Source organism: Microdochium trichocladiopsis (assembly GCF_020744255.1).
Source record: "Microdochium trichocladiopsis strain MPI-CAGE-CH-0230 chromosome Unknown B0I36scaffold_1, whole genome shotgun sequence".
Lineage (NCBI taxonomy): Eukaryota > Fungi > Ascomycota > Sordariomycetes > Xylariales > Microdochiaceae > Microdochium > Microdochium trichocladiopsis.
Genome location: NW_025763544.1, coordinates 1,328,881 through 1,349,363, shown reverse-complemented (window position 1 = coordinate 1,349,363; position 20,483 = coordinate 1,328,881). Strand labels below are relative to the sequence as shown.

Below are 20,483 nucleotides of genomic sequence, written 5' to 3'. Positions count from 1 at the left end.
CCTCCGCCTAAACGGTGTGGTACAGTTGCAGCAGGCCAGGATCAGGCAAATGGCCAGCAGGGGTTCTCGACCTGTTGGCCCACCCCTGGCTTGAAACGGTCGCGGGGAGTGAGTGCATACTCGTGGTGTCTGCCCTGCCCTGCCGTTGTGATGAGCAATGAGATGGGTAGAGGGACTCAGAAAGAGGGCGACAGACCTTTGTGGGCGAAGCAGTAATTAAGCCTTGCGACCAAATTACGTGACATGGCTCAGAAATGCCTCTGGGCTGTATTGTCCCGTTGCGCTTGCGAGGCGGACGACTGGGAAGGAGGAGGAGGAGGAGTCGAAGGAGGGAGCAGTGGCCGGCCCAGGATCTGAACGAACCCTCCTCCCAGCAGCTCCCCTGAACGGCACCCACCAGACGGGAGAGCACGCCCTTCTCCTGCCCCTAGCCTAGCCTCTCCAGGGCCCCCCCTCCCCGATTTCGCGTACCCACACCCGCAGCTAAGCACCCACCACATGGCCCCAGCCCGCCGCCGGCGTTCTGTCAGTGTGCCCCTATCAACATCTGCCGCGACCCGCGCTCCAGTCCTTCCTTCTGTCTCTTTCCTTATTTTCCCTCCACCAGCTCAGCTTCGCCTCGCGTCCGTGTGTTGCCCAGCTTCATCTGGACTGGACTTCTTGCTGCCGTCGCAAGCACGCAAGCACGGCCTGGCTCGTCTCCTCAAAGACGTCGTCCTTTGCTCCTCCCGGCCTCCCATCGCCTGCTGGTCACTGAGCGCCTTCAAGTTCCCTCTCTCCGCCAGAGCTGCCGCCACTCGCCTGCTGGGCAGTACTCCATTCGTAACCTCCCGACCCAGCGTCATCGAATCGTCTTTCTGCCTCGACTGCGCAGCCGCCTCTCCTTCGACCCGCCCGCCGAACGGCTTCTGTCCTTGCGTCCAACTCGCCATTCACTATAGAGCATCCTCCTCTTCCACCACAACGCCGCCGCCATGGCGCCCTCCCTCACAACCCACACCTCTTTCACGAGGCCGCGGACCAGCGACCGCGATGCTCGTCCTGTAACCCGCGACCACAATGACACCAACCTGATCATTCCCAGCCGCACCTCGTCGCTGCACTCGCGCATCACTCAGCCGATTCCTTCGACCCTCTCCGGCAAGCCTCAGCAGCGCACGCCCAAGACCCTGACCCATGCATACATGGTCTGCGGTGTCGGTCGCGAGCCTTCCCAATGGGTCAAGGCCCCGACACCCGCGCAGGGCAAGATTGGCCACATGAAGGGTGCTGTTGGCCAATTCTGGCTGCCTGAGATTCTGGGTAGCAGCCCCAGGCTCGAACAGGACAATGATATTGCGCGGTCTCTGCACGCCGCCATGCGGGTGAGTAGTAGTTTGCACCAATACCTCTAATTACGTTTTGCCAATATTCTGACTGTCACAGGCTTGCTTCCCCCACGACGTCGAGATCTGCACAGGCCGCAGCCAGCCTCACTGCGTCCATCACTCTTTCGTCCTTCAGCAGGATTCTTCGCACACCTTGTATGGTATCTGTCTGCGTGTTTGGTCCAGGGCCGACGACAAGCGCGCCGAGACGATCCGCGACCTCCGCAAGAGGACTGAGTCCGACTTCTATGACAACCCGGATGAGACTTACTGGATCCCGTACTGCCTGTCGTTCCTTTCTCGCTATCCGCTCTACAACTTGCTCGGAGACTACCTCCGTGGCATGTGGATTCACTGGAACAAGGCGACCAACCTCTTCCACGCCGAAGAGGTCTCGAGAATATTGAGCTTCCCAGCACCTCGCCTGAACGATCTGGTTCGCATCGACATGAAGGACTATGCTTTGTGCTACCAGTTTCCCTCTTCGCCAACGGGCTTCCAGAACTTCGCCATGTGGCCACTGTGGTCTTGTCTCTCCGTTCCCAACATTGTCGGAGTGATCGAGGCCGCCATGTCGCCTACTCGCCGCATCATCTTCACCAGCCACTACCCTGCCATGCTGACCATGGCTGCCGAAACGATCCGATTCTGCGTTCGTGTTTATGAGTGGAGCGGTCTCTACGTCCCAGTGGTTCATGCCCGCCATGCCAAGGAGCTCGTCCAGGAGCCTGGCCCGTACATTCTCGGCGTAACTGCCGAGTGCCGCTCGCTCTTTACCGCCCCCACCGACGCCCTCGTCGTTGACTTGGACCGCAACTTTGTCCTGACATCTGACCCGCCCACGGCTCTTTCGCCTGGTCAACGCAACAAGTTTGTCAACCGCTTGACACAGGCTCTGAATGGCGACGTCACCCCGTCTGGTGTTCCTCAGCACCTGCGCTCTGCCTATGGCGGTGGCAAGCTCGTCCCCGCTGGTCAGATCATTGTCATGCGTGGCGAGGTTGAGTCGATTCAGGATCCCGAGTGGTGGGACCAGGATGCCATCATGGCCGTCATGGACCACGTCTGCGAGAAGATGGGCCGTAACTCTGGCATCAAGGCCGTTTTTGGTGGCTCTGTGAAGAAGCCTCTGATGACCAAGGTCTCGATGCGACACCTCAACGAGATTGTCAGAGAGCGCAACCAGTACTCGCGTGATGCCATGGAAGCTTGGCAAGACTTTATCAATCTCAAGGGTCGCATGGACACAGAACTGCAGAAGGTTACGAAGCGCAACAACTATCTGGTTGAGGAGCTCGAGAACTGGAAGCAGCAATTCCTCAAGTTCCAGGCCTTTGCCGAGCAGCTCACAAAGGAGACCTCTGATCTCAAGGTCAAGATTGAGAACCACAAGCGTGAGAACCGCAGGCTTGCTGGCCTTATTGACCAGCAGAAGGATGACAACGCGCGCCTGTCTGTCCGCCTCACTGGCACCGAGAAGCAGCGCGATGATGCTTTGGAAGCTCTGGTTCTCCAGCAAGAGATTGCCGAGGAGCTGGAGCGCGAGCGCAAGCGCAACAAGAAGGAGCTTGCCGCTCTCCAGAACACCAACAGCACCATCCTTCGACAGCGTGACGAGGCTCGTCGCGTTGTCTTGCATCTCCGCAGCTTGATTGGTGGCCAGGCTCACCACATGGAACACCTTGTCCAGTCTCTTACCAAGCCAGACGATTTCGAGATGGAGGGAGCTTACGAGGAGGAAGTTGTTGAAGCATCAGGTTCGTTTCTCATCTCTCGAGTATGTCTTTCTCCGGCACGGAATCATACTAACCAGACCCAAGCAGACCGTCTGAGCCCTACGCGTGCCAGCAAGCGCCTTTCGACCAGCAGTTTCTCCGATGTGGCCGACCGTCATCTTAAGGACAAGACGGACGCGATTGCACACATCGTTCGCAACATTGCCGAGCAGTGCCAGGCCGCCGTTGAGGGCCTGCAGCTGGCACACGACGCCGAGCTCACAAGGTCGCCCCGTCGCGACAGCGCCCTCTCCGCCGCCCACAGCGAGGACAGCCACGACCGCTCTGCGACCAACTCTGACGTCGGTGACGACAGCCACTTGCGCCCGTCAGGACGCTTCTCCAGCATTCCCCCTACACCAGATCTGATTCCCAACCGGAGTAGCACATCCATGTCCATCGCGTCGACGATGACCACCCCTGAGCGCGCCAGCCAGCAGTACAATGTTCACAGCGAAATCCCCACAAAGATTGTGGAGGATGACGAGGACAACTACGTTGACCGTAGTGAGAACGAGGCCATTGCTCACCACGAGCCTGGCCTTGTTGGCAAGCACGCCAACCTGATGCACCGCCCGTCCGGTGCTCGCATCAGCGCCCTTGGTAGTTCTCGCTAAGGAACTCACAAAGGCGCCTTGCTCTTAGCTCGTCACGTGGGATGTTTGACTCTCTTCTTTCTTGTGCAAAATATGCATGCGGTCCTGTTTATACCTGAGGTTGACGAGATTAATCGCCGCGTCAACCTCACCCTGGCGTTCTGATTTTGACTCTTTGCGATCCTCCTTGTCTGAATCTTCGGCGCTGTTGGCTTTGTTCTTTTCGGCTCTCCTCGTGCCAGGCACTACGCCCCTGGTTTCATCACACGATGACCCCGTCATCTCATCCTACTGCCACAGTAATTATTTTCCTTGTTATCTTGAAATATATTCTCAACTCCCCGTTGGATGGGTTGTGTAGGGACAGATATGTTCCACAATGTGGTGGTGTACGGGGGAAAGGGGAAGGAAACGAGCACGTGTTGTTCATAACGGGGGTTGCCTTGGGGAGCCTCATCTGTTCGACCATGTCCTGGTCAGCTAGAAAAAGCGAAAATTTAGGACACCAACTCCCTTTCTGACATCTGATCGCCCACCTTTTTTCTTCTCGCGTGACTGGACACACCCGGACTCCAAAGGTTGTGAACTGTTATGTAAGGAGCAATCCGAAACACTTCTTCTGTGGTACTTATCTTGTGCTTCATAATTCTATCTTTCTGCCCATTTGGCTAGACAAATCAAGTCGTCAACTATCCACCTGGTCAAAGTGTTCTAACTATTCACAGGAGCACACCGTCCTCGGCGCAAGATTTTCATCGATCTTACGTCGAAAACGTACATGTCATCGTCCGTCAGATATACTCGGAGTTTTCTCTTCCCAGAAACCCGCAGGCAGTAAAGAATCCAAGTAGGGTGATCGATCAATTTGTGGCTGTTGCATGGATAAATGCCTTGTTACTCGTCTTATCAGTGTCCTGTATCGTGTGACTAGGCATCTCGCCATATCCGACCCCGTCCACACGCTGGGGGGCGAAAACATCGGAGGCTGGATGACGTTCACCACCTTCGTCAAGTTCGTATCTCCCTGCTCCAGCTAGTCCTATGGGCAGACAGACAGACAGACAGACAGACAGACAGACAGACAGACAGACAGACAGACAGACAGACAGTATGAAAAGGTTCCCATCAGCTTGCTCGGGATAGCCAAGGGAGATGTTTCTCAGCGTAGCTCTCTGCAACATTTTCATTCCACAGAATATCTTGCGGTATTCGTGTTTCTCCTCCTGGGCCCCAGAGCGCACAGTTGATCTACACTCTGACATTATAAGTACACAACCCATCGTCATTTGTCAAGTCTCTGTCGCGCTACTACCACTATTCATCATGATATCATTCCTTCCTCCTCTCCCAGCGCCAACAAGTCTGTTCTACATTTCCCCTGGGAGAGGGGGGGGGGGGGTGAACGAGCATATGGACGGGCGGACGGCTCTCAGGGGCCGTCACCACCCACGGTCTCCTACGGATTTATTTCCCAAATTGACCTGGTGAAAAGGGAAGTGGTGGTGCTTGCTTCATTACATTTCGTGCTTGGAGGTGATGATTACTTTTCTTATAGGTTTTTATGCTTGTGCTTGCGTCCCCTCCTCCCTGTGCGACATTAAGCCATTTGCCTGTCCATCTCGTGCAGGGGATATGTCGTATTGTCCAGTATGTTGGTTCGCCGTTTTGTTCTTTCAAGTTTTCTTTCATTTTCCTCCCCTTTCTTCTTTTCCTCGATGACGTTGTAGTTAAATCTGGGATAGAGCTATCGCACGGACAGTTACTGCAATGCCCTTCCGGTCCAGGTGCCAAAGAACACCACCCGGGAACGAATAACATCTTGCAAACGAAGGTCGAGCCACCGAGAAGGTAGAGTGATGTTCGTTCAAATGTACCAGTAATCTGCGCCAGAGAAGCTGGGCTAAAGTAATACGAAAGAAAGGACGGCAGTTCCCCTGGATCAGACTGCAACATACGCCAGACATAAAACACCCCAGAGCCCAGGCTCTACTCCTCTAACCGAATTTACATATCAAGCTGACCTTTATTGCGCACCCTCGTGCCGCGATTTCGTAACATCAAATGTGTTGAGGTGCAACCAGTCGCACAAAACAACCAATGAGCACTTGTCAACACCATGATGGTCGTTATCAGACATGCACTGTCAGCCGCCCCGTGATCATGATATTGAAGTCTAAGCCATACGGCGCTGGGCCGGCCCTGCTCATCATGAAGCTAGATTCTCCCTCAGCACTGCAGGTGGCAGTCACGCCATCCATAAAGCGGGCTCGTATAGATCAATCAGTAGAAGCCTGCCACTTGACCAGCCATCTGGAGACTCGCCGAGCAGCGGGTCTGCCCAAGACAACAGCCATGCTCCCACAAATCCTAGAGGGATTGATATAGAAAGTGGTCACATCGCCGAACTAAATCACGGCTTGGGACCTCTGTCCAAGGACTATGCATCACATGTCAAAGGCAAGACCCATTATGGGGGCCTCAGTCCACTTTGCCTGATTACATGCGCGTAGGGTCGCGCATGGTACGATCATTGAGGTCAAAGACTGAATCGTACTGGCAAGACAACAGCTTTGGTTGCTTGAATGCTTGGCGAGCGATCAGCATTGTGGGAGCCAGTTCCTTTTGCATTCGCTATGTATTAGAGGCGCTCGTGCGACGTAATCCTTCCATAAGCTTCGAGCACACCAACACCTGGTCGGAGGGGGGGAGCCATACTTTGTTATCGTGATCTTTGATCAAGCTCGACCCCGGACTGGAGCCCTCGAACCCACAGCGCAGCGGTCTTCTGATGAAGGATGAAGGTCACTCATCGGAAGCTCTTGTGTAGCCATCAATGCCAAACCGAACTCATTGCGCATTGGTGCTACGCAAAAGTCATCCGAGCCTATCAACTCAGACGTAGACTGATGTTCCCTGCTCGGCCGAAATCACAGATGTAATAAAAGATTGCAGTATCGAGGTCGCCGAAAACGGATTCTCTTGTGTCTACGCCATGACGCGGGCATGACGTGCAGCTACGATTGCCCTAATGGCACTAGCTCGAAGACTGCCCATCTCATAGCAATGGATTGACGCTTTCCTTAGATGTATGGAACAGCACGTTGCACGCAAGCGGTGACCACCTCGCGACCAGCCTACGCATGGGTGTCATCACAAATTGAGCGTCAGTAGTTCTTCGACGCCACTAGGCTCGATTCGACAAACGTCCGATGACGGTCATGTCGCACAAAAGTTGGCGGGAACCAGGTTCGTGTTTGGAAGAAAGTGTGTCGGCTCCGCAGGCGTTATCTATGCGAGATGGACGAATCGGATACTGGAGCGTTGCGAGCGTGCATTGCATGAGAGGCGGGGGGATACGCTGGTTCAGGTCAACCACGCTAGAAGTCGTGGAGAGCAAAGCCATGCGCGACCGGTCTGGCATGGTCCGTCATTTGGGCGCCCGTGCCGTGTTGTGCTCACTTGCTAGCTGGCACGCAAATCTTTTGCATTTTCTCTCAACACATCCAAGGTCCTCGCAGCCAGATTGATTGCCCTGCATGCCGTGTCCGGCCGGCCGACCTCGCAGAAAAAGAATCCGGATCGAGACCTTGTGCACACTTTCTTGGATGACAGCATGCAGAAGACCAAGGCAGCGAAGTCGTTGTTGATGGACCTCCAGAAATCTTGGTGCTGGTTGAATCACGGGCGAATGGCAGCTCTTTGTCTGATCAATGACCCAGCCCTAGAGGAATTGTGACGACCCCTGGAGCGTAGCTGCGATTGCCTGCAGCCGCAGAGCAGACCCTGGGCACGACATCTGAAACGTGCAGGATTCACTGAGGGTGTGCGACCGACAGATAAGAGGCAGAGGTCGAGTGTGGCGCACGTGGCGAAGGGGGGTCGCTCAGCGGTGCTCGGCACGGTCTGGCAAGACGTGAGGCATCTCGAGGGCGGTGGCAGCTGTGCCTCTTCGGACCCGACTTGCCGCCTCGTCGCGTGCTGTCGTGCGGCTCCTCCCAATCGAGAGATGCCTCAATCGAAGCTGCTCGGCTCGGACGAGTCTTCGACATCTGACAGACCCATTCTTTGAGGCTCTGTGCCGGGGCAAGACTTTTAGAACGGGCAAGGGTCTGTGGCTGTCTTGTCGCTGAGTCGTCTTGGCAGCTAGGAGATGACTGCCGAGGGGCCCAGCAAAGACCCGCGAGGATCCCAGAGCTGCTGGTGTGGCGCGGAAGTGGTGCGTGCAATGCGTTCATTGAGTCGAGGCTGGTGTCGAAGAGCGGGTCCGCCAGCGAAAGGCTTTCACATGTCAGGACCAGACCCCTGGGCAGACGGCGGCAGACAAGGTTGTGCTAACTGAAGGGTGGTGGATCCAGGGTCGGCAGAGTGGCGGGCGACAACACGGCTCGCCGTCCAAGACACATGCCTGGCTGGGAAGGGCACCCAGGACTTTTTTGGCTGCTGTGCCTGACGCGCTAGTTGAGACTGTCGTGTTTCCGCCATCGTCCAGAGAAGCGCAGGGGGGGCCAGCATGGCACGCGTGGTCTGATGAGCATGCGGAGAGGAACAAGCAAAACAATGGCCTGTGCAGAGCATTGGGCCGGCCGCGGTGGCACATGCAAATGGCGAGGTTTGTAACAAGCTCGGCCGACGGGAAGAGCGGAGCCAAGGGCAGCCTGACAGGCATGAGACGTGGACCGACCGATGGAAATAGAAATAAAAAAAGAGAGCCGGGATCTGGGCACGAGAACCTCGAGGTGACCGAGGTGTGTGGTGCGGTGCGGTGGGGCAGGGTGGTGCCTGGATGTCGACAAGAGATGCTGGTCATGCCCGCGAGCGGTCTGGCGACGGTGCTCGTGTCGTCGGAGCATTCTGAGAACAAGGTGGTGGCGGGAGCTGGTGAGGTGGTGGTGGTGTTGTTGTTGGTGGTGGTGACGCGAGGCCCCGCAGGAGCTGCACAGTTGCACTTAGCTCGCTAGCGCGCAGTGTGCAGTTGCCTGCCTGTCAGGAACCCTGCTGGCATCCACCCGGTGTCTTGCTTGCCTTGGGTGCCCGCCAGGAGTCGGCGCTGGGTGTCCTGCCTGCAAATGGCCCTATTGGTTGGTCCACAGGCGGCCCCCCGCGGGTACGTACCGCCCGCGAGATAGCCCGGCATACCTCATACCAGGCCCGGATGACGGACCACCACCACCACCACCACCACCATTTGGGCACCGCTAATCTCTTGGGCTGCTCCTCTCCCTCCCTTGCAAGGTTCCAAGCTCGAAAGGCAAGCGGTGCTGCGCTGCGCTGCGCTGCACTGCACTGCACTTATCGGCTGGTCCCATCCTAGTGGCAAGCACATGCAAATGCAAATCCTATCTCTGGGTGCCTCGCCTTGGCCTGCCTCGTCATCTCTGTAGCTTCCCGTCCGCTCCCCGGCCCTGAGGGTCCGGCCCTGCACCTTCCCGCACGTCTCTTAAAGCTCTCCTGCCTGCCTCATCAACTACCGCCTCCTCTCTCCGACCTTCTAGTCTTTCTCTCCTTCTTGCTCCATATCCTGTCGGTCTGCTAGTTGTCAATCCACGACCTCACCCTCATCTCAACCCACTGGGACGACACTTGCATTAATTCCCCCACCCAGCTTCCAACCCTTCCAAACAATGTCGAGCCACCAGGTCAACGGCGAGGTCCACCCCTCCTCTGCCACCCTCTCTGTAAGCCCTTGCCCCTGCAGCAGTGTCCTTCCACGCCATTAAGCACCGCTAATCTCGACTTCCAAAGCACATCACTGGCTACCCCGTCGTCAGCGACAGCCTGACCTACATCAAGAAGAACCCTTACGGCCAGCGCTCCCTCGAGCTTGGCGGCTCTGCCTACGAGAAGTTTGCCAAGCCCGTGCTGCCCTACTTTGCCAAGCCCTACGAGTACGTCTCGCCTTACGTCAAGCGGGCCGACGACCTGGGCGAGCAGACGCTTTCCAAGATTGACGACCGCCTCCCCGTGCTCAAGAAGCCCACCGACCAGCTCTGGGCCGACACCCAGAGCCTCATCTACCTCCCCGTCCGCAAGGGCTCGGAGACCCGCGACCACGTCCTCAGCGTTTACAGCTCGGAGCTCAAGAAGATCGGCGGCGAGGGTGTCGTCGTGAACGGCAAGGCCCTCGTCTCCACCGGTCTCGTCATCACCACCGAGACGCTTACCTGGATTGGCGACCTCCTCCGTGCTGGCCAGGCCAAGTCCAAGGAAGCCGGCAACAACGCTGCCCAGGCCCTCCAGTAGACGCTTTTCGACATGTTTTCAGCACGTCTTCGCACTTTGCGCTTCACCACGGGGAAAAGTCTTTGCTTCATTGACTAGCCAATTCAATTGCCGAGCTTGGGGCATGGATGCGCAGGGCCATGACCACTGGGCGGTTCGTCGACGGGAGGATATACCACTTCTGGCTCAAAAACTCTACTCGCCTCCTTTGCCGTCTTTGACGTCTGACGGGGTTTTTTCCTTTGATTTCCTTTTGTTTCATGCTTTAGACATTTTTGTTATATACCAGAACGGCTCCCGTTGGGGTCTGGGCACATTCCAGCCTGCAGCATCGAGATGGAGCCGGATTGCGACACGCGCCAGGTGGCTCTTGGCCCAATCAGGAACACGACCATAGCAGTGTATTGACACGCTGTCGTATGGGAATAATAGAACCAACAATATCCACAACCATCGGCCCGATCTGTGTTGTTTCTGATTCCGAGATGTTGTTCCTCCGAGGCATTTGCAAGTTTTTGTTTCAACATGGTCGCTCGTCAAACCCTGCCTATTTGGGCGTGCCGGCTGCGCAGGATCGATGATCGACGGCGATCCACCACGGCGCCCACCCCTGCCCTGCCACTCGTCAAATTACTCGCACCAATTCTCCGACACCGGCAACGTCAGTCGAACACAGTCTCGGGAATGTTGTCATTCTGCCCCTGGACCGCGGGACAGGACACGAGGACCACAACGGAGTTGTATAACAGCAGGTGAGGCAAGCGATCGTTGTCGTAGCTGTTTGTGTGAGAGCCCTCCCGGTCCAAAAGTCAGCGCCAATGGCGGACCCGAGGCAGGAGGGCAGGACTAGCGAGCGAGAAGCGGCCCGTAGCGTGTGCATAAGGTTGGCTGGAGTGCAAACTCTCTTTATCAATAAGGTACCACGGCTGCACATGGGCCATCTTGACAACCTGGTTGCGGCTGCCGCATATTAGCGGTGTGGCAGCTTTGGTGTTTGGCAAGTGCTCTACACCATGGTTGTGATCTAGATATGCGGGCACTTGGTGCTTATGGTAGTCCTGACCCCGTCAGACTGTGCAGGAGGGAAATGCGAATGGGAGTGAAGTAGGCGTATTGTCCAGATGGAGGCAGATGACCAGGCATATCGACCATGGAATTGATTGGCCCATTTGCGGATGTTTTGACAGGCATGCTATTCGATGCCTTGTAGACATTGCGCATAGGCGGACAACATAGATTACAGAGCTCCCTCGTGGAAAGAAGCAACTTGAAAGCATTGCCTTATTATCACTGGCATGTATTTAAGTAGGCATTTTTTCTGTATCACTGGCATGTATTTAAGTAGGCATTTTTTCTGTATGTGTATAACTACATTTTGGGTATAACTACATTTTGAAACTCAAGCTGTCTTGTTTCTACAAGCCGAGTGTCACTTTGTTCTCGAAGGAATCAAACGACTACTGCATCAACCAGCTGTGCGGCCTCCCCTCTCGAGCTAGTACTTTGCCCCCAGCTTCTCCTCGTCCTTGACCTGCTGAGGATCGACAATGATGACGGCCTTGCCCTGCATATTGCCGCCCTTGACGAGCTCCATGACCTTTTCGTACTCGCCGAGCCCGCCCTCAAACAGGTTGACCCTGACGTCGATGCCGTGCTCGGCAACGAACTCGAGCATCTCGCGGCTCTCCTCGGCCGAGCACAGCAGGCTGCCGCGGATGCGGACGTCGCGGAACACGAGCTCCTGGAACGGCACGCAGACCTGCTCGGGCTGCGCAATCTGCACCATGGTGCCGTGCATCCTTGTCATGGCGGCCCCCAGCGCCGCCGCGCCGGGACTGTCGGACAGCACGAGCGTCGCGTCCGCGCCACCAGCACCGCTGCCGCCGCCGCCGCCGCTGCTACCACGCCGCCCGCCCGTCACGGTCTGGACCTGCTTGACGACCTCTTCTTTGCCCTCGCGCGCGTCCAGCACGACCAGCTTCGTCGCGTGCCCACCCCCCTGGGGGCGATGGTCCTCGCGGAACCGCCTCGTCATGGCGAGGCCTTCATCCCGCGCGTCCACCCCGATGACGTTATACCCGAGCTTGCGCGCAAACTGCACGGCCAAGTGGCCCAGCCCGCCCCCGGACCCCACGATCGCGAGCCACTCGCCCGAGCCCGGCGTGAGCCCGCAGCCGTTCACGCCGCGCCACACCGTGCGGCCCGCGCAGGCCAGCGGCGCGGCCGTCTGGAACCGGATCGCGTCCGGGAGATGCGTGGTCGAGCGCCGGTCCACGACGACGTACTCGGCAAAGTTGCCCGGCAGGTGCACCCCGACGTGGCCCCGGATGTTGGGGCAGTACTGGTCCCGCCGGCCGGACCCGGGGCCCGTGCAGTCCGGGCACGCCGAGCAGGGCTGGTAGGGGAGGCCGCACATGACGCGGTCGCCGACGCGGAAGCTGGGCCCTTGTTGTTGCCAGGTGTCGTCGGTGTATGAGTGGTGGTGATGTTGTGCTGGAGCCGAGTGTGCCGCACCGCCGCCGCCGCCGCCGCCGAGCGAGTGGGAGATGTTGGTGCAGGCCGTGTTGCTCCCGCTGTCGAGGGTCTTGTTGCAGCCAAACGAGGAACCCCCGGGGGCATTGGGGTCGATGGCGGCAATGTTGTTGACCGAGTCGGAGATGTTGAGCGTGCCTACGCCTCCTGCGGAGTATGAGAGACCTCCCGCGGCGGTGGTCTCGGCCCCGGCCCCGGTCCCGGCTCCGGATGAGCCTCCTCCTGCTACTGCTCCTCCACCACCTCCTCCTCCTCTTCGGGACCGGGAAGACTTGCCCACCGCCACGACGGTGCCCGCGCCCTCGTGAGACCCCGTGCAGGGCAGCCTGGTGCCGAACACGCCCTCGCGCACCATCTCGTCCGTGTGGCAGTGCGAGGCGGCGGCAATCTTGACAATCAGGTCGTCGGGCCCCAGGGCGTCCGGGTCCGGCGCAGGCGCCGACGGGTTGAGCCTGTACGGCTCGTGGAAGGCCGTCACCTGGACGGCCTTCATGGTCTTTGGGATTTCTCGCGGTGGCGGCGGCAACGACGACGACGACGACGACGACGACATCTTTTGCTGCTGCTGCTGCTGCTGCTGTGTGTTCCGTGTTTCAATGGGCCCGATATATTCTTCTTGGCAGCTGGTAAGTAAGCGCTTATTGTGATTGTGACTTTGCCGTATGACTGCTTTTGATAAACACAAAAGAAGTGTTCCCCAGGACCTCTGTGGGATTGCTATGTCAATGCTTGTCCCAGCGAGAGTGGCTGAAGGGAGGACGGCGGAGTAGCGCTTTTGTCCAGATGATGGCAAGATTTGTCTGTTGCTTCGTCACGTTTAGTCAAAAACCCAGTGTCGCTCGACACTTGTTGCATCTCCACAGCCGCAAGTCCCCGTTCGTTTCGGGCTTTTTCAAAAAGAGCTGCAAAGCACACGAGGGTATTTTCACAAGGATCACACTTACACCCAGTGCTTCACAGTGGATTTTAACTCGGACAAGAAGCAGCAGGTGGCCTAGGTCTTATGTGTGAGTATATGTATGAAACCCAACATCCGCGAAAAGTCGGGGGTCATCGTTGACATGAAACAAAAAACCGCCGGTGACAGCACACTCCGAGTTTGGTGACGTTGACATTAACGTTCGTGTGGAGAGAGAGATATGGAGAAGCCGGTCGTCGGTGCGGAGGCGGGCACAAGCGCGCAGTGTGCGGAGCGGAGTGAGCCACCCGCGCCCGGCCAGTGCCCGGTCGGAACGGCCCTCACGACGTCACCATTATGTAGAGCTTGACGTTTTTGTGGCTGGTCAGGAGCTCTGTTCCATTGAGTGCCCTATTATTCCATTGAAAGCTCCTTGCTAATCTACCGTAGCGCTCCGGAAGGGCTGGAGCATGGTGGTTCAAAGAGATGCTGGATTTGTTTTCCCACCATTCGCCAGTGAGCCACAAGACCGGGTTGAGTTATATGTAGTTGCAGCTGTGCAATAAGCCAACGGCATGCGGTGACAATTCTCGGCGGCTAAACGATAGCTCGCTGTCGCTGTCGCTCCCGTTCCGCGCAGCTAGCAAGCCTAGACTACTGATCCAAGGAGTGTACCGTCACGGCTCTCCATTATTCGCAAGTCCAAAACTTCGTATGGTTTATTTCAAAATACAGTATATACCTAAGGAAAACCCTCGAAGCGCACCTGGTACACGGTCCTTAGATCAAGAAAACATGCGGTATTGCCGACACCAAGCAAGACTTTCCTCAACAAGAAATCCTCATCGCAAAGTGTTGCCCACCACCATATTCTTTTTTCGCTAACCAGATGCCAGGCCTCCCCCCCCCCCCCCCCCCCCCTCTTTCCTTCACCGGCTGTTCTCATGTGCCTTTCGGCGCCGCGAGGAAACCTCTCTGTGCATTGCGCGCCCTCTCGCAGCTATACGCGTCAATCTTGACCGCCACGAGCACACACTCGACCGCGCTCTTGCCGCCTTTTGTCCCCTGGATGCGCAGGCGCCACTGGCCCGTCCGCACGATCCACTCGTCCGGCACGGGCACGCCGCCCGCCGTCGTCCAGGCGCTGGCCATGTCGAGCCGTTTCCTCTTTCGCGAGGCGGGCGCCGACGACGGGAAGTTGGCAACGGTCCCAGGGTAGTCATTGTTGTTGTTGTTCTCGACAGTTGCCGTGGCGGACATTGGTGAGTCTCCGTAACCCTGGCCTCCACTACTGCCGGTAATGTTGTTGTTGTTATTGTTGTTGTTCCCTATCGATGATGCGGTAGACATGGCGTGTGTCATCTCTTCGACGTCTGCCGTCGCCGATCCCGTCCCAGCAGCCATGAGGGAGGAAAAGCCTTCGAACACCCTGCCATCCAGTATGACGTGTGCATCAGGCTCAATCACCACGCGCACGAGGTCCTCGCTGAGCGGCGTGTTGCCCGGCGTGGCGGGCTGGCTGCTCGCGCCGCCCGAGGCCATCAGCAAGCCCAGTGGTTGTGTCGTGGGCGGGAGGTTGAGCTTGGTGGCCACGACCTCGAAGAGCTTGGCGACGCGGGCCTTGACGCTGCCAAAGAACTCGGCGCGCATGATGCTCGTGTGCAGCTTGGTGCTCTCGCCGCCGATCTCGAGAATCAGCTCGTACGGCTTGTCGTCTTCAAAAGGCCGGGCGTAGTGCACCCAGGCTGCGAGGCCGGGGTCTGAGAAGGACGACCGGTGGTGGTGGTGCGGGTTCGCGCTGCCCGGCATCGAGCTGCCCAGCGTGGAGCCCGTGCTCGAGGTTGGGGTCGACGACCTCCGGGCGCCGAGGTTGGCGGCCGAGAAGCCCTCGTGGAATATGGATATGCCAGACTTGAGAATGTCCTCGACACGCAGGACAATCTCCTCGCGCCGGCGAGCCTGGTTGTAGCTAATGGCATGCGGAATGAGCTTCTGCTCGACCTTTTTGAAATTGAAATAGCGGCAGTCACGCAGCAGCGATGCCCGGTGTTCCTCGTTCCGGATGTGCACGGGGTAGCCGCGCAGGAGCTGCATGATCTCGCCAAAGACCTCGGCGGAGCGGTTGGCCACGATCGGCGGCGCGATCGACGGCGGGCGTATCAGGTTCTCCCGGTTGAGGCCAGGAAAGATCTGGTCCGGGGTTGTGAAGAATGCGGCGAACCCCAGGGAGAAGAAGTTGGGCGAGTTCCCGGCATCCTGCATGAGCTCGCGCCCGAGTTGGAACTCCTGACCGCCAATTGCGACGAATATGGACTCCTCGTAGAGTTGTGACATGAGCTTTGGCAGCGTGTAGAACTGGGCGTCCGCAAACAGCCGGACAAAGTGCTGGCCGTCCTTGGGCTTGATGTGGTATCCCTGTAGATGCAGCGAGATGTCCTTGAAGGTCACAGGGTCTCGGTCGATATAGAGCGTGCGGATGGCCGTGGACACATCCTGGCCGTGCTCCTCGGCCTGCTTGATCTGGCTCAGGAAATATTGTGAAAAGTAGGATGGCGCTATAGGTATGGTCAGCATTCCTGTGCCTTGCTTGTAACTGCAACCAAGCACGGCGCGACTCGCGAATTTGAGTGCTGAATTGCCCCAGGTCGAGGCGCCCGTGACTCAACAACTACATACCATCCGAAGATAGCGACGCTCCAGAGAGCTTGAACAAGTCGCATCCAATCTGAATAGGAAAGACGCGCTCGTGCGGCAGGATGCGCGGGATGGCGCCGATAAGCTTCGGCCCCGAGGGTGGGAGACTGAACGTCTTGGGACCCCCATTGGGGGTCCCATTGCGCGACGGGTGGTTCATGATGAGTAAATCGGAAATGCGTGAGTCGTGACGTTTGATCTCATTCGTCGTCTGTAAGTGTCGCTGGATGAAGCCCGATGAGGCATGCAAAGCGCGCGGTACGCGAGCCCAGCCCAGGCTTTGAGGCAGCCACCTATGCTGCAACCCGACAAAGTGTCATCAGAGACAGACCATGTGCTTTGTGCAGTTGGGATTTCTCGACGCCTTGAAGCGTGCGCGAGGCGCAAGATTGAGCAACTGACAGCGCTAGTAGGCGGAATGGCTCTGGATCTGGGACACGTGCAGCTTTTGCGAATGCTGGATAGTGCTGGGAGACGCAGGCGTGATGCTAAAACACCAGAGGCAGCACACGACCGTCTATCAGGACTCCAGGCTCCCGTAAAGCCCTCGAGGTTGCGGTGTTCAGGCTTCCAGTCCCAGACTGATGTCAGGTGCCGAGCAAGAGCTCAAGAGCTGAAGTTACAAATCGAAGCTGGAGGCGAGTGGCCCTGACTTGATGCGAAAGCACGTGGTTGGTTGGTCCGCTGGGCGCGAGAGTCTTGCTAGAGTGGGGGGCGGTGGCTGGTCGAAGCTACAGGAGGACCCTGTCTGTCCCGTCCCTGGCCCAGCTTCAACCCTGGACAAGATTTGGGTCGACACACCAGGGTCTTTTCACGTAGATAGAGACCAACTACTTTCTTCACATTCTTTCTGTTCGCAGTCAGTCAATAAAGTGTGGCTATTCAATTTCAAGAACAAGAACGCTCCCTTGACAAAACTCCCAAGTGAGGCGTGACAATATCAAGCGCAAAAGCCATCAAACACAATAGGCTCCGGACCCAGGAAACCAAGCAAGAAACAAAAACACCTGTAGCGCGCATGCATAACCCCAAAATGTCCTCCAAGGCGCCGGTGCAAATGCTCATGCAGGACAGACAAGGAACTCCAAACTCAGACCAACCCCGTTCGGAGCCAGTCGCCGGTCATTAGAGAAGCATCATACAGTTTGCGACAGCTCGTCGGCGTCGCTCAAGTTCTGGCCTTGGTCACACGCCCAGCAGGCGCGCTGATGTCCCGCCTCTCTCCCAGCCCAGTAATCATCTGTTTGCGAGGTGTCATGGCACCCTGCATCGCGCTCCTGGCCCGGCCCCGGCGGGCCTTGATCTGAGCTAGCGCCTCCTCGCGAGTCATGGTAGGCGTGAGAGCCGGGTTGTTGACATCGAAGGACGGCTCTGCACGCGCAAAGCTGAACACTTTCCGTGGACCGGCGCTCTCCTCGTTGTCCTGTCGCACGGCCACAGTTGTCGTGGTTGTGACAGTGTAGAAAGCCGCAGATGTGTGAGGGCGCTCTTCGAGGTCGGCTGTCTCGTCGATGACTTCCTCCTCCTCCTTGACCTTGACTGGCGAGTCTGGCGAGACAGTCTCGGCATCAGAGAGCTCCTCAGCCTCCGCGTCGGTCATTGGCGCATCGCCCGAGGTCGTGGGGATGTTGATAGTCATAGGCTCACAGTGAGCTTCGCTCTCTCGCGGGGCATTGAGCAGAGACAACAGCGAGGTTCGCTCCTTGACCATCATCGCGAACGAGGGCGGTTCTACTGATGGTGTCCGAGCGTAAGCCCGAGACATTTCTTCGTCCTCAGCTTCTGTTGTAGGCGCGGGGGAAGCTGGCACGGAGTGTGGACTCTCCTGAACTTCCTCCGACGGGATCTCCTGCTTCTGCTCAGAATCATCGTTCAGAGCTGTGAGGTCCTGCTGTGAAAGCGTGCGGAAGATGCCCTCAGCAGGCACAAAGATCGTGCTACGCCTTGGCTCCTTGGGCAGCTTCTGCTGTACAGGGCTCGGCTGCTTGTCGGCAACAGGAGACGTGGGCGCTTCCGTCGTGGCGATGCTCGGGACTTCAGCATGTCTGGCAGGGCTGGGCGACTGTGTCGATGGAGTCTTCTTCCTTCCAAGAATCATATGGTCCGCAGGGTCAACGATGGCGACTGGGCCGGACCGCTCCTTGCGGACAGAACCGGGGAGGCTTCTCCGCTTGCGCGCAGAGGCACATGAGCAGACTTTCAGCTGGCACTCGGCCTCAAGGAACTCGATCTGCTCCACTGCGCGGTCCGCCCGCTTCTTCTCCCACTGCCACAGGCGGGTCAAGTCGTCAATCTCAGCCTCGCTGGCGGCCGAGGAGACAATGTCCATTGTGGAGAGCGAGACCCGTGGCACCGCCTTGCGCTTAGGTGAACCAAACTCGTCGTCCTCGCCAGCGGGCGCAGGCAGCGGCAGGCGGCCCTCGGCGGCGATGCGCGCGACCTCCTCGTTCTTGGCCAGAGTCTTGAACGCGTCGCGCTCCTGCTCAACGACCTTGATCTGCTCCAGGGCCTTGTCGAGCTGCTCCTGGACTCCGACGATCTGATATCTGGCCGAGAAGGCCTCTTGCTCGCGGGCCTTGCTGCGCTCCTTTTCCCGCTCGAGTGCTTCTTCAGCACTCTTGGTGACGGCCCGTGCGGACTTGAGCTCCTCCTGGAGCTTCACTATTGAGGATTGCGACTTGAACGTCTCTTTCCGTGCTCGTCGGATCTCCTTTTCCCAGAGAGATTGTGTGTGTGAAAATGTCTCCTTGGCCCGGCCATAGTTTTCCTGCAGGGAGTAGGTGATGCTCCGTCAGCCCGGACGCTCTTTCTTGCTAAGACAATCACTCCCCTGGCAGCCCAGGGGGAAAGGGGGGGGGGGGAGGGGGGCGCGGGGGACTGCAAACACACGAACTCACCATGACGGTCTCGAGCCTCTCGCCGACCTTGCGCTCGCGCTCGCGGCCCTCCTCGACGGCAGCCCTCAGGGCGCGCGCCTCCTCGCGATACCTGCGCATCTCGGTCTCGGCCTCCTCGCGGCCGAGCATGGCGCGGCGCAGCGCGGCGTCGGCCGTCTTGCGCTCGAGCTGCTTGCTCATGGCCATGTGTCCGACGGAGCCAGTCGCGAGGTTGTTGAACTGGCGGATCTTATCGTGTACCTCGCTGTCCCGCAGGCTCCTGTGGTTCTCAGAGGACCGGATGGACGCGAAGAGGGGCGACTCTGGGAGCTGCTGCTGCTGCTGGTTGAAGCGTTCCGGAGACATTGCCATCAGTGGTGACGGAGAGCCCGGCGAGCCCGGCGGGCTGCAACTCTCTTCCATGACGATGGATATCGCTTCGGTGTGCAGTTGCCGTGTCGGTGCGTGATTTGTAGGGCGTGAATGCGGGCTGCAAAGGGGCAATCAGTAGCAGAGAAGCTTGGGTGCGACGCGGCCAGTTGGAGGGCTTGGGGTAAGTGTGCGTGACGGATATCGTTACGCCGTATGCCAAGGTGATGCTTGCAAAGAAAGCAAAATGTCGCTTCTCGACTATAGCAACAGAGGACGATGTGGTACCACGCTTCAAGGGTGGTCCAGAAATGGTGTGGTGCACACCAATGTCGGTCAAGAGTGTGTTTACAGGCTGGGGCGGTCGGTATTGTGGGCGCGTTGCCAGGTCGACCAGCGCCAAGCCCGCTCTTTGGTGGTGGGGTTTCGCCCTGCACGAACGTTGAGCGGCAAGCAATTGTGCCAGGTGATTTCGACTTTGATGAGGCTCGATGTGGTATTTGCAGACAATGAGATTGTGATGGTTCTCGCTCTGCTGGAACTCGAGGGCCATCATCTTGGTTCACAAGCCTGATCGCCCTCTCCGCCCGTGGCTCTTGCGGTCCTCAACTCCAGGCAATACCATAGTGTGGGCGAGCATCGTCACATGCTCGCGATAATCCACCCCAACATGTTCTTACAGTCACGCAACTGCCATGTTGCGCTTCTCGCACTAACAGAGGGCGCAATCCCATGGGCGGCGTCACTTCTTTGCATGAACGGCGATCTCTCGAGCTCAGCACTTGGCGGATTTTGTTGCTCATGGTCTGACATTCTGGACGACTCACCATGCCCACTCCATGGGTCTTTAGCTTTTGGAACCCTCTTGCCCTACTCGCCAGCAAATTGATACACTCATGGGCCAAAGATCAACTGAAAGAAGTCCTGAAAGCATGATGCAGTGTGGCTTTCTGCTCTGCTCCTATTCACGACCTGTTCGATGACGGTCTTGCCGTAAAATACATCAGAATATGCCCGGCCGGCTCGGAACCCAGGCGGGCATCAAGGCGGCGCGTGCAACGGGGTGCAAGAGTGCATACCCAGTTTCAACAACGATTCCCCGGATATTCGGTCCATATTTGACAGAAGTCTTGTTGTGAGCGTTCGCCTGATCAATG

The 20,483-nt window shown here is 57.8% G+C and overlaps 5 protein-coding genes across 5 annotated transcripts; 2 read left to right on the top strand and 3 right to left on the bottom strand.

Annotated features, from left to right (window-relative positions):
- The first annotated feature begins 866 nt into the window (after nucleotides 1-866).
- Nucleotides 867-3,883, top strand: B0I36DRAFT_4415 (DENN domain-containing protein). The gene is made up of 3 exons (XM_046162896.1): nucleotides 867-1,364; nucleotides 1,426-3,124; nucleotides 3,191-3,883. The coding sequence occupies exons 1-3, from the start codon at nucleotides 975-977 to the stop codon at nucleotides 3,757-3,759; spliced, it is 2,658 nt and encodes an 885-aa protein (XP_046018057.1). The 5' UTR covers nucleotides 867-974; the 3' UTR covers nucleotides 3,760-3,883.
- Nucleotides 3,884-9,359: 5,476 nt separating this feature from the next.
- B0I36DRAFT_357362 (uncharacterized protein) lies at nucleotides 9,360-9,978 on the top strand (the record flags this gene model as incomplete). Its single annotated transcript, XM_046157792.1, has 2 exons — nucleotides 9,360-9,413; nucleotides 9,481-9,978. 2 exons carry the CDS (start codon nucleotides 9,360-9,362, stop codon nucleotides 9,976-9,978), a joined length of 552 nt encoding a protein of 183 aa, XP_046018056.1.
- A 1,407-nt stretch (nucleotides 9,979-11,385) lies between these two features.
- Nucleotides 11,386-13,113, bottom strand: B0I36DRAFT_426554 (uncharacterized protein). Its single transcript, XM_046162396.1, has one exon. It carries the CDS (start codon nucleotides 13,040-13,042, stop codon nucleotides 11,453-11,455), a length of 1,590 nt encoding a protein of 529 aa, XP_046018055.1. The 5' UTR covers nucleotides 13,043-13,113; the 3' UTR covers nucleotides 11,386-11,452.
- Nucleotides 13,114-14,329: 1,216 nt separating this feature from the next.
- Nucleotides 14,330-16,241, bottom strand: B0I36DRAFT_357360 (uncharacterized protein; the record flags this gene model as incomplete). Its single annotated transcript, XM_046157791.1, has 2 exons — nucleotides 14,330-15,942; nucleotides 16,064-16,241. The coding sequence occupies 2 exons, from the start codon at nucleotides 16,239-16,241 to the stop codon at nucleotides 14,330-14,332; spliced, it is 1,791 nt and encodes a 596-aa protein (XP_046018054.1).
- Nucleotides 16,242-17,249: 1,008 nt separating this feature from the next.
- On the bottom strand, nucleotides 17,250-19,323 carry B0I36DRAFT_357359 (uncharacterized protein; the record flags this gene model as incomplete). Its single annotated transcript, XM_046157790.1, has 2 exons — nucleotides 17,250-18,848; nucleotides 18,979-19,323. 2 exons carry the CDS (start codon nucleotides 19,321-19,323, stop codon nucleotides 17,250-17,252), a joined length of 1,944 nt encoding a protein of 647 aa, XP_046018053.1.
- Between the last annotated feature and the right edge of the window lie 1,160 nt (nucleotides 19,324-20,483).